Raw genomic sequence first — 16,154 nt, 5'->3', positions numbered from 1 at the left:
AGAGTGAACACTTCTAAATGAACTGAAGTTTTTCTTCCACTTTAACATTTTAATCACTCAAACCTAAATAATGGAAACCTCTGATTTTAAAGAAAAATACTCTTTGATCTTTCAAGTTATTTTAACTGCTGAATGATCCTGAGTTCTTCAGGTGGTTTTCTGGCAAAATTTACTTAAAACCAATTTTGATGTGCTTTTTTCCTGCAGCAAAGAAAATGTTAAAGTGGATCTTTCCTTGATTAGAAAGACCTAAGGCTCTTAAAGAAACAAGTTTTTAAAAGTCTTTATTTAGAGGAGGATCACTTAATATTATACTAGATAGCATAATACCTAGGTCTTATGGTTCTAGGTACTTTACAGTCCTTTCCTGGATCTAAAATTCAAAAAGTATGTCTTTAGAATGGCAAATTTCTTCTATAATAAAAAAACAGTCTTGCACGCTTTAAAATCTAAAATGCAAGTGTTTTGTGACCACAAAGTGTACTGTGACCAAATTGTTCTCACATTGCTTCTCTTTTGGGCATCTCAACAGAAATGGGAGGATGTTTTACTTGTTTTAAAGTTTTACGGTTAGATTCTGTACCTAATGTCAGTGAAGAATACTTATACAACTGTACTTTGTCCTGTATTTTCTGTTTTTACCTAAAGAATCTGCAGGTAGTACTCAACAGGGCAGCACACCTCCAAAGTTTGTTTCAAAAATTAAATATTGATTAAAGCCAGAACAGTTAGTCTGTGTGCAAAACAAATTAATACAATCTTCATTTAAAAAATTTCAAAATAATCTTGTGAGATGCTTTTTAAAAATTTGGTTTTTAGCCTAATTACAGTACTCTAATTTAAAATTCCATTATCTTACAATGTCTCCTTTTATGTTTATAAGAACAGTCAATATAGAAATTGGTCTGAAAATTTGGAGAGATAATTTGGGGAACAGTTGTCTCCCTTCAGTGGTTACAGATTAATATACAATGAGTTTGTGATAAGATACATTTTCTACAAGTTATAGAAGTGAAGACATAATGCTTATGGTCTAGGGCTTTTCATGTGTTCTAGCAACTGCTTTTTTTTTTTTCTGTATCAATGTCACCTTGATTTCAGCTTCAGATGTGTTACTAATTTTGCCGCCTTCTGTAGAAGAAAAATCCTGAAGGAAATGTTGCTAATAACGATTTCAGTAGAGAGAATTAATTTGCCAAGAAGTGCTGTTGATCCAAGAAACAAGATGCAACTCTGTATAGTGTGTCAAAACTAAATTGAAGATACTAACTTTTAGAACATAATGTACAAACAGGTGAGGTGTTTTTAACCTCCAGTGGGATGAAATGAAATAGCTGAGCCTTTAGCTACAGTTAATCCCTGTAGTGAGTTTAGGTTTCGACTAATTTTAACAATTTTGAAAAAATTTAATGTTTAGAAGTTTATATTGAATACTTTAGCCTAAAATACAACTGCTAAATAAGGATTAAATAAGTTCCTTTATCAAACAAATACAACGTCTATTTAATAAATATTGATTGCACAGTTCCTTTAATGCCATATATGGCATACACTGAGGGAAATTTATAGAAGAAAATTAATCTTTTTGGTTGATAGATGCTTTAGATAAATTTGCTGAGAACCTCTACTGGCTGTCTTGCACGTTGATTTAAATGCAGGTCATAGCTTGGCATTGGTGTTTGGTTTTTTACACAAAATTAAAGCTGACCTCTACAACAGAAAAATACTCTTTAAATGGTATGTCTATCCTTTGAGAACTTGAGGGTGTGTTTTTAAAAAGGTACATTTCAATAGCTTTTTATCAGACATGGTTTTGAATTCTTAACTATGGTGGCCTTTTGCTCTCTTTCTGGATGTAAATACTAACAGTATCAAGTTTTAAAAAAATTGTTGAAACTGGAGTTGCTTTGTGTGAGAAGAAACACAAGCATTATCGTTTCAAAATTCAAGTATTAGGCAAGATCATCAAAGTTTTATCTTAAATGAGTACCTGAAGTATTTGGAAGTACTGGGAATATGATACATTTCATAGAACCTTCATTGTGTATTACATATTCTTCTCATACTTTTGACAGAATTTGTGGCAACACAATCATAATTTTGTTGTATTTGTCACATTTTTCTAACACTGTACACATTTGAGTTTAGAGTGTGATTTTCAAGTCTGTAAAAGCTAGAACGGTCTCTGACACTGCTTGTAAAGGAGCTCTAAAAATGTGAGTATTAGATTTTACCGTAGATTCTGAAGGACAGGAAATTATCTGAGGAGGTGTTTGAGAGGAACTTCTAGATCTTGTAGGCAGTCTATATAACTTATTTTCTAATTATATTTTTTGTTCTGATAGCCCCCAATCCCAACATCTCTATATTCAGAAGCATATTTGAGGAAATTGGATATCCTCAAATGATAATCCTTAGACTATCATTCCCTTCCTCTTCATGAAGTAGTAGGGATTAACTCCTCATTTACATTTCCTTTCTTAATACAGGATGGTGTTAAAAAAATGTTACAGACTCCGTTTTTGAAGAGTATCTAATAGCATGGATGAAACTTACTGTGGTGAACATTTTCATCATTTAAAACTTGTAATGAAGTTTAACAATGCTGCTATATTAGAGAACTGCTTAATTACACCTCTTTTCTGTCTTCATCTGTGTCCTGCTTTGGCCTTTGGCATAGGCCTAGTAAAGCGATGTAGGAGGAAGTACCTTGCAGTATATTAAGTACTTAAAAGAGATTTATTCCCTACTGAAGGACACAGCAAGTATCACTTTGTATTCAGACAGTACCTTGTATTTGAAATGGAGAACTCTGTCAAAATGCACAATTTTTAGTTAAGAATACATATGACAGTGTGGCCTTGTTGAAACACTTTCAGTAGTAACATACTTTCCTTTTAATGACACTTAAATTCATGGAGCTGTTCTTTAGCAACAAGCATGACTTCAATACCAGGTTGGAAAGGCAAAAAGATGATTCCTTGCCTCTGCTTAGCACTTCGTGTAATCTCTACAGGCATTTTCCTGTTACTTGAATGATGCTTAATACTCTGTAACCTGAAGTTCATTGGTTGTTACAGAGAAGAGGGGATGCAGGGGAAAAAAAAATCCAAAACAGTACTTGAGAAATTCTGACATGGTAAAATTTTGACTTGGGGAAATTTAAGTCTTTAAATCTTTCCTGCAGTACCTAGCCACTTGTAGAACTAAATTTGCAAAGCTGGAGGTTTTGCTCAGTGGTAGGCTGCTGGAGTTGAAGACTGTTTTTAATGAAAAATACAAAATAGTACACACTTTTTGTCACTGAAATAATAATTTTAAGAGCTCTGAATTTACCTTCACAAGTCTTCCTTAATAAAGCTGAAAATAGCTATTTGCATTTTTATTGGTATGAATCATAATTGCTTAACTTCTCTGTAATTGATTTTTTTTCTTTGACTTTCAAGGCACAGAAAAAATTGTATCAGAACACTTTCACAGGAATCAACTTCAAATTTAACCACTTAAATGACCACCACTACACAACCTTAAAATAAATCAAACTTTCTGAGATTAAATACAACAGAAGCCTGTTAAACAATGAGATCTTTTATTGGCTTTGGATATTTTAAAACTAAAACCTAGTGATGAAGTAATTTCCGTGCAGGTTGGCACTGGGGATTCAAAGTAAAAACTTTCAGTGTTGGCATGTCATAGGTCGTGTATTTGTTTTCTGTACAGCAGGAACATTTTAACAATGCTATCCAGCTTTGAGCAGAGTGGTGTAAATGCAAGTGCGTTTTGTACCTGGAGAACTGGGTATTTTCTTTTCCTCGCATGGTTTATTCTGGTTCATGCATCATCCTTCATACCTCCAGCTAAGCAAAAAGTATAATCCAAGTATGTTAAGGTTTGTTTTAAGTATATCCAAATATTTTATAGCTCCCCACAGAGCTGTGTATCAACTTTGTGTCCTTAGTTGGCATAGCTATGCCATTTAAAGCTTGTAGTTTGCAGTGTTAATAATTTTCTGTGGTCAGTGTCCATTTAACTTAAAATCAGAAACCCCTGCAAAGCCTCTGAAGGCAATTAACTTTACTGGTTAAAACAAAGAAACAAACAAAAAGCACAATTAAAATAATACACCTACATAGAGTGGCTTGTCAGGCAGAGAACAAAAAAATATTTTTCCCCAAAGTGAGTATTTTGCTATTTAAGGCATCTCCTGGTTAGTTGGAAAAATGCAGAGGGAGGTTATGCTGGCAGCACGTAGGAGCCTGTAAGGACAGCTGGGTCTTGAATCTGCAAAAAAACAGCATGTCCAATAGCAAATTAAGGGGAAGAAGGATAGGAAACGAGAGCTAGTTCTGACAACTACATCATTCTGCCATTGCTGCTCATGCCTGCAGTAAAGGCATGCGATTCCAAAGAGAGAATTTCCCGAGAGGCTTGAAGAGTTCAGTTATACTGTCTTTCAATATTAAACCAGACAGAAACAGAGTCATAACTTGGGCTTATCTTCTCTAGAGTGTGAGATAATACTTGCACATATATGAAACATAATGTGCAGGCTAAGAGTCTAACAGCGTTTTGGTCATTGTCTCACATTTCAGAGATGCATTTCTGTGCTGTGTGTGGTATTCAAACACGACCAAGCTTAATCAGTAATTTAAAGTTTCATTTATTTAATAAAATATTCAAACTGTGCTTAATAAAATGTAATGACTAAAGTAGCTGCTGTTATTCCTTATATTATGCATTGTGACATTTATATGTTGTAAAATTTCAGTCACACAGTGTTGATGTGCCTGGAGAGTTTAATTTGAGATACTGTCTTCTCACTACAGTTGTGTGGGTTTTTTACATGTGGGAAATATCAAGGAAATTAACTGCTTTAGTGATCTTCTGATGTGTGCTAGAACTCTGGCTTGAATGTGTGTTCATTGCTTGCATATTTAGGGAGTGAATTAATGCTACTTTCAGTGGTTTTCTACTGCATGTTATGCATACAGCATTTAACAGGCATGGGTAGTGAATATAACCCAGTAGCAAGGAGGTTGTTGGGAGCCAAGCAGCCTCCACTTGGGGGTTTGACTTAATTGGCATTTAACACCAGCTTCTGATTGCTGACTGGAGCATGGGGAGGGGGCATGACCCAGGAGCAATCCCATGCTTGCAGAAGCCCCTTCTCTCTGCTGTCCTCTGGCCAGGCTGAAGCCAGGCAGCTCCCTGCCTCCCAAGCTCCTGCCACTGTCCCCCTTGTCCTCGCAGGTCATCCACCCTTCCTCCCAGTTCCTACTGGCTTTTAGCCACTTCTTGCTCCTTTTCCCACTGCCTGTGGGCCACAGAAGTGCAAGGAATCTCTTCTTGCTCTTACAGTTCTGAATTACAAACTAGTAACTTCTTACTATTTAGTGTCATTTTATGTTATTTACTAACTGAAAAATGTTTAGGTGGCAAAATACTCAGATATTAAAACTAGAAAATGTAAGAATAAATATTGCTTGCAGTCTGAGTAACATGCATAATAGGAAATACACAGTTTGTAATGGCATGTGTTTCCTAGATTCCTTCCTTCTGTGCTGAGGATATAGGGTTCACCAAATGGGTTGCTGTCAACTTCTTAAAAAAAAAAAAAAAAAAAAAAAATTTGGTGTGTGGCTCTGCTAACTTTAACATACAGGCTGAATTCCCCAGGAAGTAGCAATTCAGTTTCCTTTTATGGACTTTTCTCTGGTGTTTGTTTATGAAATTATTTTTTTTGGCAGAGACCAAGGGATTTTCTTAAATCTCTCTGAAAGAGGATGCTATTGTCCCTATTTTATAGATTGAAGGATTAGACCAAAGTCATTGATTTGAGACTTTACCTTTGAAAACCTAAGACCTGACTTCTATTAATAACATGCATTCATGTCTACTGATTGCAGTTAGAAGAGTTCACAGCACTTGAGTAGTAGTGAATAATCATGGTTTGATGCATTTGTTCCCTGCACCCAGGGGCTAGAATTCCTTGGTGTTGCTTGAACATGTAAACCAAAGCAACCTTTTTTCCTATAGCTGCTTGTCCTATTAATGTATGAACTTTTCAGTGTTCATAGCTGTGATTCTTAACAGGTTTTGGTACATGATTTCACAATATTGCCAAAGATGTTTTGTCACTCTTTTTCTCTGTATGTAAACAGCAAACAAATCGCAACCCTGAAGAAACTGGGAACTCTTATAGAGCAAGCTCTTTGGACAGAATAGAAAAACCAGCAATGTCTAAATTGCTTTGTTTAATCAGGTAATACAAGATACAGCATATTCACGGTAGCTACACGTGGTAGCAAACCACAATAGTTCGCACTTAAAGCATAGGATATGTTTGTTTCTGTACAATGAATTCCCATTTCCTTGCTATTCTGTGTGGAACAAAACCTGAGACTTCAGTGAGTAATAAGGAAAAATACTATAGCTGAAAGTTTTTATGAGCGAGTTGAGTGGTGTCCTTATGTATAAGTATTTCACTCCCTAGTCACGAAACCTGGAATCCTGCTGAGTCAGATCCATAGTGACAAATCCTGTCATTCCAAAAATAAGTTTAAAACGTGATGTGACCAGGTGCTCTTCTCTTCTAGAGTCTGGTAGACTCTTTGTCTGAGCTTCCTTCTGTAGAGTCAATACAAGGATTACAGCTGAAGGGACCATTTGGTTTTCTAAATACGGATTGATTTATTTTCTTCTTGAGGACAGTTAAACACTGAAATAAGTTGAAGAGCAAGGTTGTGCAGTCTTCATCTCTGTAGGTTTTCAAGACTTGACTGTATAAAGTCCTGAGCAACCTGGGCTGACCCTGCTTGAATGGCACTGTCATTCTATGATTCCAAGATTTTGCTCTGTTGTGGACCAGTTTGTCACCCAGAGCCATAGTACTAGTGATAGCCTTGCTTTAAAGCACCTATCGTACATGAGAGAATAATTGGAAGAGATAAGCATTATGTCATGTTGGCACTGAGAACTTCTGTCAGTTCTTTCTGTTCTAGAAAATGTGAAGTTCTGGAAGTAAGGCACAAACAGGAGTCAAGTCTCCCATTAGTCATCTGGATTGTACATACTGAGAAATGTTGATCAGGTCTGTGGGACAAGGCTGTGTGGTATTGCCTTCAGGTTTCAAGTATATGAAATAGTTTTTTCTCTGCAGGCATTCTTTGTGTTGGAATATCAAACCTGGAATCTTTATTATTCTTATTCTTTCTCATCATAGATTTCAGTCAGTAAGCAGCACTGAGACCTGAATTAGATTTTTTCCTTTTAATACTATCCTTTTGAATTATAGTTAAGTATCCAATAAAAATAAATGTAATTTTTCAAGGGAGTTCAGAATGTTAAAATCTTTCAACAAACAACCTTACCTGTTTCACAGTAAGAGTTCATCAAACAAATTAATCTGTTATTGGGAGCTAGGGGGGATAAACTGAAGGGTTTCTTTAAATGTTTTTTCCCTTCTTCCTGATGGGAAAGCACCTTAAGAGGAGCTTTGGGATTCACTGGATTATTTTAGCATCTTAAAAGTCTGCATTTGTTGCACAGTTTTTGCAAGTTGTATGTTGTGCTAATCTTTGCCACCTGACAAATGAAGAAAAAGGGAGTAAAAAAAAAAAAGTATTTCAACATGAATGAAACAAGGATTTTTGTAAATTGCTTTCAAGATAACGGCATCAAAACCAGCTCCTTGAGAGCAGAGACAGCATATTCTATTCAGATGTTTTTGTGTGCAGTATCTGAAGGTCTGCTTGCTCATTATTAGTTAATATTTTCTAAAATTCCCATGTATTAAGCCTTCAGGATGTTTATAGCAATTCTTTTCACGTTGTAGGGCACTAGCAATAGAGAAGAAATTCAAGGTATTTAGCATATAGCATTTCTAGAACGTTCCCTAGGAGGAAGCTTTAAAAAGTCTCATTTATTTATTGGTCAGTTTCCTTGTGTCTAAGATAATTATATCCTAATTTACAAGAATTGCCTAAAAATCAAGAAGCTTAAAAGTCAAGAATCTTGAGCCTTGCTTGTTTGCACCATTTTACAGTATGTACTTTTCACTATATAGTTACTTTTTTCAGTTGGGCTTCATGGTTTATTTTTAGCCTATGTAAGTTCTCTTAGCTAATATGTGCTGGGACTTTTTATGAAAAAAGGCAACAAGGGCTCTGAACTGGTAAGGCTTTCTCTGTGCTGCTTCACGTTTGGTGGTTTACGTGCCTGTGGTGACACAGGTAAAAACTTGTTTTAAGGCCTTTGGACTTGATGATTAATAGAACCTTGAGATTTTTATTTTTAATGGAAATTACAAAGTTCTTTGACACAGGGGTAGAAAATATCCCGATAAGCGTGAAAGTTATGAGATTTCATTTGTGTTGGCCAGGAGCATGCAGAGGAAAAAGCACAGAGTGTGATCCAGAGATAGTTTCTATTCAGTGAAGATCTTTAATCTGCCTTCTGAGGAAAATGAAGCTTATGCCTTTGCCTTCTCTAACTTCCTGCTTCCATAATTCTTGAATCAGTTGATCAGTTTCAGACAAATGTTAAAGAACAGAGAGATAACTACACATCTCTCATCAGTTTTGTGAAAATTGGCAGCTGGATGGGAGAAACCTAAACCGATGTACCTGTTCAAGAAAATCTTAATGTGAGCTCAGCAATCATCTGTCCTGTTTGGTGAGCTGGTTTACCAGTCAGTGTTGAAGGTGGGTGGAGACTGCTAGAGCACTGTGCTACTGCATGCTCAGCAAGTAGTTGAGGGACAAGAAAAAGGCAGTGTAGGTACTCTTAAAGAAGTTGGGCCTGGAGTCGTGGAATGAGAAGATCAAAGGCCAGACTGGATGAAGCTAAACTCTTGTGGGAATATAGGAACTGAGTGTGTGCACCGTGCTTCCCTATGGAGTTACTGGTTCTGCTGCAATCTAGCTGACTAAAGGACCCCCAGCTTTGTGAGATGCAGGTGAGCAGTTGTGGAAAATCTGTCCAGAACTCATCTATTGTCATCTTGATCTAAATTTCTCAGATTTTATACTGACAGCCTTAGTTGTTCTTAGGTTTACTTTTTATAGTAAAATGAAGGCACTGCAAATCAAAGTGCAATGAACTTTCATTGTGAAACCTCTGCAAATTCATTTGAAGGATGGGAGAACCAAACCCTAACAAAAAATGTGCTAAAGGACTGGCTGCTGTAATAATTCCATTTTGTGAGGGTAGCATGAGTCATACTGCTTAATGTTCCTATCTCAGTATTCAGTTTATTTTTAAGTAGTGTTGTACAAGTAGTGTTTTTCTGTGCCAGTTGTTGCTATGACTTCATAATATTTCCCTAAATACGCTTGCTCATACTTTCTCACAGCATAGTATTTGGCATATGAAAACCTTAAATCCATCAGAATTTCCTGAGTGCTGATCATTTTTATGCTTTTATGGGGGAAAAAAAAAAAGGATAACTCTGTGTATTATGTAGTTTTAGTTGAGGAGGCATAAAAGTTTAAAAAAAAAGTCCCCACAACCTGTTCCCTCGTTTAAGAAATTGTTCCTCTGTTTCAGCTTTTCCAATTTTTCCATGTAGCTTTTGACATTAAATTTCCAGTACTGATATAGTTTTGGCTATTTTGGTAAAGGTAAGTGGACGCTGTATTATTATTTCGGATCACTTTCACTGGCTTTTCTTTTTGTAACTGGAGAGGAAAAATTACTTCTTGTGTGGTTTGGAAGGTGGGATGGGTGACTGAAACTTTCCTTCAGGTTCATACTTTTGCGTAAAGGTTTCTTTTTCAAGATTCTAAACTCTACTGTTGTCTGCCTGATCTCTTCCAAGTGGTAGTAAACACTTTGGTTGAAAGATCTGAGTGTACTACAGAAAAACAACTGTAACCCTTCCCGAGAACCTTTGGAATCTTGTTCCTTCCCTTGTTCTGCATAGCATGCCTGGGTCACATGCTTGCTTCTGTTGCTCACTTGCTTTCAGAATAAGATGAATGTTAGTGCTACCTTAACGGGAAAAAGGCAACAGGACACAAACAGTTAACAGAATCTAGCTAGCAATGTTTATTGATCTAACAAGCTGTCTTTAAACACTAAATCTCCTTTTGATCAGATAAAATAATACCAGAAATTATTGTTAAAGATACCACGGCATAACCTTCTATTTTCATGAAAACCTTAAAACAAGCAAGTTCCTAGAACAAGCTGTTTGATGTCAAACTATTCTTTTGAGTTTGTCCAACTAGTTGCAAGTTTATTGCACTTCTGTTTTCCTCTTTGTGCTGCTTATGGCTATCTAAGAAGGGCTATTGGAAAATATAAACGCTTACAAATGTGATCTTGGCTTACCTTGATGTATTGTAAGAATTGCAAGGGCCAGCATTTATCTGGAAAGCACATGTAAAGGTGTAAAGTTTACCTTCCATGTAAAGGTGTGCTGCTAAGAAACTGACAACTGAATAGTTTTTCAAGGCACTTTTCTCTCTTGGTTCAATAAAAGCACAGGTGGAAAAGTGGGCTTTTTGGTAATTATTAGTAATAAGTTGAAGATTGTTACACTAACATGTAAAAATACTTTGTCTCAATATATCATTTCCTTCGTAATTGTTGCCATTTTGCAGAACCCTTTTTGTATTTTTGGGTATCTTTTCAAAATCTAACGTTTGATGTTCCTGTTGTAGTTTTCAGTTCTGTATTCAATGCTAAGGTTATTTAAGCTATTTGTGAATTAGGCTGTGGAAATGAATTGGATGAAAAACAGTTCAGGAGAAACAGCTTGTCTTCCCCGCCAGAGCAGTTCTTTGTTCTGTTTGTGCTACAACTGTTTTGTTTCCCTAGCTAGACTTTGTTACAAACAAGTGGTGTATGCCTACCCTTACGGCACAGTTTATCCCAGAAATGGTGAATTTAGTGTTGAATTGTCCTTGGCCTTAGAGGCTTTCAATTCCGTTTCTCTCAGCAGCATATCATAAACACTAGATTGCAAGGTAGGCCCGGTTTGTAGGCATTTTCTACTCTTCCTTTTGAAGTGTCCCTACTGCATTAAGGGATTCATATGGCAAAAGAGAGAGGGACCTTCACCTTATAGTCTGCTGATAAAGGTATTCATCCCAGAAGGGAGGGTAAAATCTGTTCACCCACATGTATCCCTGGCAATAGTTGTAGGCAAACTTGAGAGGAGAAGTCTAAACAGGAGAACTTGAAGTATCTGTAGAGATTAGGTGGGGATTTGCATGTGTGTATTGTGGGAGAGAGCAGTTTCCTTCCTCTCCTACCTCTTGGTCAAACCCCATTTGTGAATGTAAGTGCCTGAATTTTTGCATCAGTACTGTTTCTGATACTTATCTTACATGTTAGCTTAGGGTAACCCTAAATTTTTTATACACAGTGCTTTATAAAGTAATCTCCTTTGATGAGGCTGGGTCATGTTTTTCTTCCACGCAGCTGTGTCTATATTTGAGAATGCCTGAATTGTTAAAGTAATGACTTCTAATAAAGATCAGAATTTGGAGTTTGTGGGGTTTTTTCCTGTTTGTTTTGCTAAAAGAAAACAATGAAATAGTATGGTAACATGTCACAAAGTGCAGTAAAACTAGGTGTGGGAGTTTCAGCTTCTAGGGACAGTAATTGTCAGCTTCAGGGAGCCCTCCTGTCTCCTCTGAGCCTGTAACCTTTTACTTGGTGCATGTGGAACAGTAGGTACCTGCATCATACCATCATTTAGAATCTATTACTTGTTTTAAAATGCGTAAGAGTGGTGCCAAGAAAATAATGTAGTTCAGGTAGTTACTATCCCAGTAAGAGATCTAGTCACAGGTGGCTGGGCAAGATAACTGGGGCTGTTTGAATATCATAAACTGTACTGAGACTTTTGGGAAGCAGGCTGGTCTTGTCTCCTGCATTTGACTTAAGTAGCTGCAATGCTCTTCGCGTTGTTTTTGCTTTATATTGTTGCAGAGGAAGTTCTGTTTTGCATTTTTGGATGCCTCTAGCTTTCAAGTAGATGATATGAATCTAAAATTCTTACAGAAATAAAACTTTTTCCTTCTGAAAAGAAGATTTCTTTCTTTTTTTCTTCAAATCAGAAAGTGGTTTTGGCCTTAAGTATTTCCAGTGGCTTTTATTATGTAACATGATTTCCAATGAAAAAGGAATAGGAAGCAGTGGAGGTTATTGTCTCAGTAGCAAAGGTCAGTTGATTGTCTCTTATGGAATGCTTTGAAGTAGAATACTTACCAAGTAAGCATCGTGCTGCTCAGTCTTGTCTTTTAGTTGTAATAGGAAATTTTACGATAAAATAAATTCAAGAGTTTGAAATTTTATATAGGCAGATGGGTTTCAACCCAAATGTTCACATTTTCTGGACAACAAATGTCATGACAAGAGCCAAGAACTTGGTGGTAGAATAGTGTTGTGTTGTGAAATGCACTCATTACATTCCCTGTGTGGTTGCTTGTTTTTATTTTTCATCCCTGGATATCAAAGAATTGAAGGTTGTTAGTTAACTTAATTTCTCTTTTGATAACTGTTTTTCATTAATAATGCTTATAAATAATTTTTTTGTATCTCGTTACAGATTCTGAAGGTGTTTAAGCACTGAATATTTACAAGTTCTTCATACATAGAAATGTCTGGCTCATATGATGATTCTGTTGGAGTAGAAGTTTCTAGTGATAGCTTCTGGGAGGTAATCCAAATATTTTATCACAATATTTTGATTTCATTTTTTACTCTTACTATAGAAAAGTTTGATTTTTGTACATTGTAAATTGTGGAGAGAGCTGCAATACAAGATGTCTGTGGTTTTTGTGATCTGCAGAAACAGCCTTCAGGGTAGAAATGACGTTTTAGATTTTGGCCTAGTTCTGTCAAGGGTTTTTAACTGGCACAAACTTGAGGATCATCCATTTAGGTAGAATATGTGATCCAGAATTGAACCTTTGTCATTTTTTTATTGCCGAAGAGGTGTGTGAGTGGGTAGCTTTTAAAATTACCAAGGGGGTTGAGTGATCAATGTTAAAGCTAAAGTAACTTGTTAAAGGCTACCATAAGTGTACATAAATTACAGATGTATGATAGTGTGTGAATGTACTGTATGTCTCCTGTTTGTGTCTAGATATAAGTATAAACTTTTTTGAGAGAAGTTACCTTATGCTGATCTCAATGTAAGTGTGTACATGCAGAGAGATAGTACAAAGCACATTGTCATATCAGTAATTTGTGCTGCCCAAATCTGAAGAGGGCTTTCAGATGTTGCGATAATACGATTAAGTTTTTTAAAGAGAGAAAACTTCATCAAGCAGAAAACATTTTACCAAAAAAGTTTCTTGCAAGAAAAAGAAAGGTTTGACAGTGTCAATACTGATATAATTGGAGGTAAGTACGCTGTCCAGATGAACTGTGTTCAGTGGGGCAAGTTTCTACCATGTGACTGGGAGCTCTTTTGGGTTTGAGCTGTAGCAAACATGAAAATGACTAGGGGGAAGATGTCTGAATATTTCTGTTACCAGAGACTGTGAGACAGCTTGGTTTTGGTGACCTAACATTGTGCTTCTTTTTAAATGAAAGCTTTTCTAGAACACTAACCTGCATTGGTGGTGGTGACGGCATATTGCATTTTGATGCAGATCTTCCATTATTTTTAGATACATTATCTAAAAGACCTACTGCCAGTGAGGTTCTTGTTTAGTAGACAGCTATGATTTTTTGAGGAGACATGTTTACTATTATGTTAAATATATCTATCCTATTTATAAAGAGGTGGTTTTAAAATTACTGGATTCTAAGTCTTAACCCCTTTTGTTGTAGGGGTACTCTGTAGTGTGACTGCAGAGCAGATGTGGGACTTCTGCTCTCAGAGGTGTCTAAGACTCAGCTGGACATGGTCCTGACCAATCTGATCTATCAGACCTGCTTTGAGCAGGGAAGTGACTTTAAGGATATTCAAAGTATTAACAGTCTTTCTGAAAGCAAAACTGGACTCCCCATACAATTATCACCTTATTAAAAAAAAAAAAAAATCCTGTATTTCCTTGTACTAAGCTTTTGACAGTTTAGCAATATAAAAGGCAATGTTTCACTGAATTTTGAAATTGAGTATTGAATTATGTAGGAAACTACTTGTTTTGATGTTTTTCTTTGTGATGTTTGATTCTTAGCCACAACCTCCCCCCAAACTTGTCTGTCCTCCTAAAAATGCTGTTTCTTTAAAAACATTGATATAGTTGCGTTCTTACTATGGATATAAAGGCTTTGTAATTATTGTAGCAATGTGATTAAAGGCTTGAAATTTCAGTATGTTGAAACTAAGTCATATTTGAGTGAAACAGAGGGGAGGCTGTAAAGGTTTTATAGTTGGTTAGTGCTTAAAATATTGCTACTGATATTTGTGTCATGGTTAAGAAAAACAAAAGCAAAAAACAACAAAGAATAGGTTAGAGAGTTTAAAAGATATAGCAGGTTATCAGAAAGTGCTGTATGTATAGCTGAAAGACTATGGTAGGTATGCCTAAATATTTATGTAACTGCATGGAGCATTGAAAAAATGTGTGGTATGACGTCCCTGGCATTCTATAGAGATGGAGCTTTTATGGATGCGCTAAGATACTTTGAACTAAACATGAAAAAGGATACTCTGATATAAATGATAAATGATTCTATAGTAATGCTGAACTATTAACACGAAGGATTGACATGGTAGCAATTTTTGACCTTCATGCATGCTATGCTTGAGAAATTTACAGAGTCTGTGTAGTTTGAGAGAATAAACATGTTTACAAAGCTGTCTTAAGAAAAAATACATAAACTTTTCTCTCAATGGAAATAGCTGAGAAAATATATTAAGCAAAGAAATTGCTGTTTCTTTGCACTCTGATACTTATCATAATACGACTCCTTATTACTGGGTATTAAACTATTCAAAAGACTGGTAGTCTTGGCAATACCCTATTACAGTTAGATACTTGAATAATGTGGAACTTAGGTTTTGGTTGACAGCCGGTATAGTTGCATGTAGCAGCATGTGGCAGGGAAGGTGGGGGGGTTTATCCTGACACTGAACAAAATGCTTGGACTAAAGCACAACATAAGGGAAGGTAGTAAAGTACCTAGGGTTGTGCTGTCCACTGCAGTGTAGCCTTGGCATAGGATATTTTGAGTGATTGCTTTCATCCAGGGATAGTTTTCTTGTGACCTCTGCCCTCCTGTGCATTTCTGTGAGGGTAACTGCATTTTGACATGCATGCCTGATACTAGCCTGGAATGTGTTTTGGTTTGTATATATTTCTGATTATTTGTTTGAGTGAATAATTAACATATCCAGCAGTTTGCTTAGGCCAAGTAATGCCTTGGCAGAATGAATCATTTGACTTTAAACCTTGCCTTCCTACAGAGAAGGCTAACAGAACTATAAGACAGGAATTATTCTTCAGATCAAGAGTTAAGAGATGGGAGGAGGTTCGCGAGGCTTCTGCTGTTAGTAGAACACGAACCTGAAGTAAAGGAAGTCCTGCGCAAGTCTTAATAAATTTAACCTAAGAATAACTCTTCAGTGTTAAGTGATATGCAGAAACTAACAGCAAGCTTGTCAAGTTTAATTACCAAACTCTTGTTTAAGTAATTATGATTTGGAGCAGTCTTTCCAAAGTAAAATTTGACTGATTTTTAGTCTAAAATGTGACCTTTTTCCATTGTTCTGAATTAGTAATTTTGTTTCTGAAGATTGCAGCTTTGAGTTCTAGTCTCAATCTTTCTCAAAATGGAAACTGCTTTGATCAATGTGTTTTGTCTGACTTTATTAGAAAAGATGCAGTGTGTCTGGAATGCCAGCCTCAGTACTTCATGCCTCAGGTAACAAGTAAAGAACTCTTAATCAGTTTGGAAGTTGTATTGTTACTGCAGATTTTGTCATTTGCACCCTTTTGTTAGAGGTTTTGAATATATTTGACATAGGGGTTTTTTTTCTTTGTTTTTAAAGACAGCCTGCAGTTAAAAGCCACCTTGCTGCGTTTTACTGCCACAGCTGAAAGCAGTGTATAGTACTGTAGCAAGTATTTAAACTTAGCCATGGCACAGAAGAGACAGTCTGGCAGGGTGAGCTTTTGAGTTTGTCCCCTCACACTCCAAAATAGCTCAGATTTATTTACCTTTGGAGTGTGCTGCAAAGCCCATCT

The 16,154-nt window shown here is 36.3% G+C and overlaps 1 protein-coding gene across 1 annotated transcript in view; it reads left to right on the top strand.

Moving 5' to 3' along the window:
* Positions 1-12,551: 12,551 nt before the first annotated feature.
* The window catches only part of PACSIN2 (protein kinase C and casein kinase substrate in neurons 2), a 27,138-nt gene continuing 23,535 nt past the window's right edge, over positions 12,552-16,154 (top strand). Inside the window, exon 1 of the mRNA XM_010286807.1 lies at positions 12,552-12,670. Coding sequence (XP_010285109.1) covers positions 12,611-12,670 — 60 coding nt within the window. The 5' untranslated portion in view covers positions 12,552-12,610. The remainder of the gene's footprint in view (positions 12,671-16,154) is intronic.

This window comes from Phaethon lepturus, unplaced genomic scaffold (assembly GCF_000687285.1).
Source record: "Phaethon lepturus isolate BGI_N335 unplaced genomic scaffold, ASM68728v1 scaffold13365, whole genome shotgun sequence".
NCBI classification, from domain to species: domain Eukaryota; kingdom Metazoa; phylum Chordata; class Aves; order Phaethontiformes; family Phaethontidae; genus Phaethon; species Phaethon lepturus.
The sequence above is the reverse complement of the archived record's forward strand: the minus strand, read 5'-3'. Positions and strand labels throughout refer to the sequence as shown.